Consider the following 1452-nt stretch of genomic DNA (forward strand, 5'->3'; position numbering starts at 1 on the left):
ATTATTTACGTGCAGCATGGAGACAGTGAGGCAATAACGACGTGGCAGGAATGCGAGAGTTTTCCGAATTTGGGCAGCAGTGACGATGCGACACAGAGAAGGGAAGCAGAGGAAGAGGAAGAAGCAGCTGAAACCGAAGAAGACGAAGACGAAGACGAAGCGGAGGTGAAAGCGGAAGAGGAAGAGGAAGAGAAGGCGGAAGCGGAAGAAGGCGAAGAGGACAAGGAGATTGCAAACTGCTGGAAAGAAAAGGTATATCAGTACAAGGTGACTGTATCAGCAAAAGATCTCAGTCCTGGAAGCTATGCCCGAACTTGGCGACAGCCAGCGAGACAATGAAATGAGCAAAATTAGCGGCTTGCGTGTTTTTATGGATAAATACATTTTTAGCGAATACTTTTTTGTATCGTTGTTTATTTTTATGTGAATGGGGAGGCAACAGTTAGGGAATCACTCTGCCGCGCGCTGGCGAATGATCATCATGTCCAGTGATATCCCAGTGGCACCTTTTTTGTTTGAGTGTGTGTCCGAGGTTGCAACAGGAATGATTGCAGCTTGTGCGTGTGTGCCAACAATACTTCATAAATGACTAGTGTTGAAGTTTATCGTCGTGTGTAGTGAGGGAGTGTGGGCAAAAAAAAGGGTGTGCTTTTGCAGGCTGAAGTGAGTTTACCAGCGGCGAAAAGCAATGGCTTGGTGCCCAGCGCCGCACATAAGTCATGGGGCAAACTGAATTTATGCTGTTTTTTTCCCTTTGCGTTGGTGTAATGTTTCCTTTTTTGCTTTCTTTGGGTGTGTGGTGGGGGATGTCTGGGGAACAGTGGGGGTTTTTGTTTTTCTTTTATTTATTTATTTTTATTTTTTTGGTTGCGGCGCTGCTGGGTTTCCGTGTTTTGCCACGGCGTTGGCTGCGGTGCCGTCTCGAGCCTCACTTCTCCTCCGCTTTTTTTTCTCTCCGTCCTGCAACTTTGCTTGGCTGCTTGTGCTTGTGGGTGATTGTGCGGCCGCACTTCCTTCACCTTTCTCCCTCTTTTCATTGCATAGCCGTAGGCTCACGCACACACCGTCATGGCATCTAACTCTTGTGGTTCACGTGGACGCTTCCTTCGCCGTCGGCGCCGGGGGCGCCGCGTGTCTGGCGGCTGCTGCCGCTGCCCTCTTCCGTGGGCATGAAGAGACGGGCAGAGGCACAGTGGGAGGGAAGAAAGGGAGAGTGCGCCGTGGCCCAATCCCGACTGCCGCTGCCGCCTTCGCCGGCTGCGCCCCGTGCGGTCGAAGTCGCGTGGCAAAACGGCCCCTCGCGGAGTTTAAGTGCTGGGCGCTCTGCATGTTTTCATCGTGGCGGGCACTGCGGCGGCCTCCTCCTCCTCCTGTTCGCGGGTGGGCAGTCGCCTGGTGTTCTCTGCCCTTTCTCGCCTCAGCGGAAGGCGGCACAAAATGCCGCCGCAGCGA

The 1452-nt window shown here is 52.9% G+C and overlaps 2 protein-coding genes across 2 annotated transcripts in view, besides 2 other annotated features; one reads left to right on the forward strand and one right to left on the reverse strand.

Moving 5' to 3' along the window:
• Positions 1 to 339, forward strand: part of Tco025E_09530 (retrotransposon hot spot (RHS) protein) — a gene marked incomplete at both ends in the record, with an annotated part of 2415 nt that extends 2076 nt beyond the window's left edge. The window contains one exon of the mRNA XM_029376347.1: positions 1 to 339. This exon is cut by the window's left edge and continues 2076 nt beyond it. Within this exon, the coding sequence (XP_029223535.1) occupies positions 1 to 339 (339 nt within the window).
• A 488-nt stretch (positions 340 to 827) lies between these two features.
• Positions 828 to 865: a microsatellite.
• Positions 866 to 966: 101 nt separating this feature from the next.
• Positions 967 to 1002: a microsatellite.
• Positions 1003 to 1089: 87 nt separating this feature from the next.
• Tco025E_09531 (uncharacterized protein) lies at positions 1090 to 1452 on the reverse strand (the record flags this gene model as incomplete). Its single annotated transcript, XM_029376348.1, has 1 exon — positions 1090 to 1452. A coding segment is annotated over one exon (363 nt), but the record flags the coding sequence as incomplete, so codon positions are not given.

The sequence above is a fragment of the Trypanosoma conorhini genome, assembly GCF_003719485.1.
Source record: "Trypanosoma conorhini strain 025E chromosome Unknown Tco_14.4_contig_01159, whole genome shotgun sequence".
NCBI lineage: Eukaryota > Euglenozoa > Kinetoplastea > Trypanosomatida > Trypanosomatidae > Trypanosoma > Trypanosoma conorhini.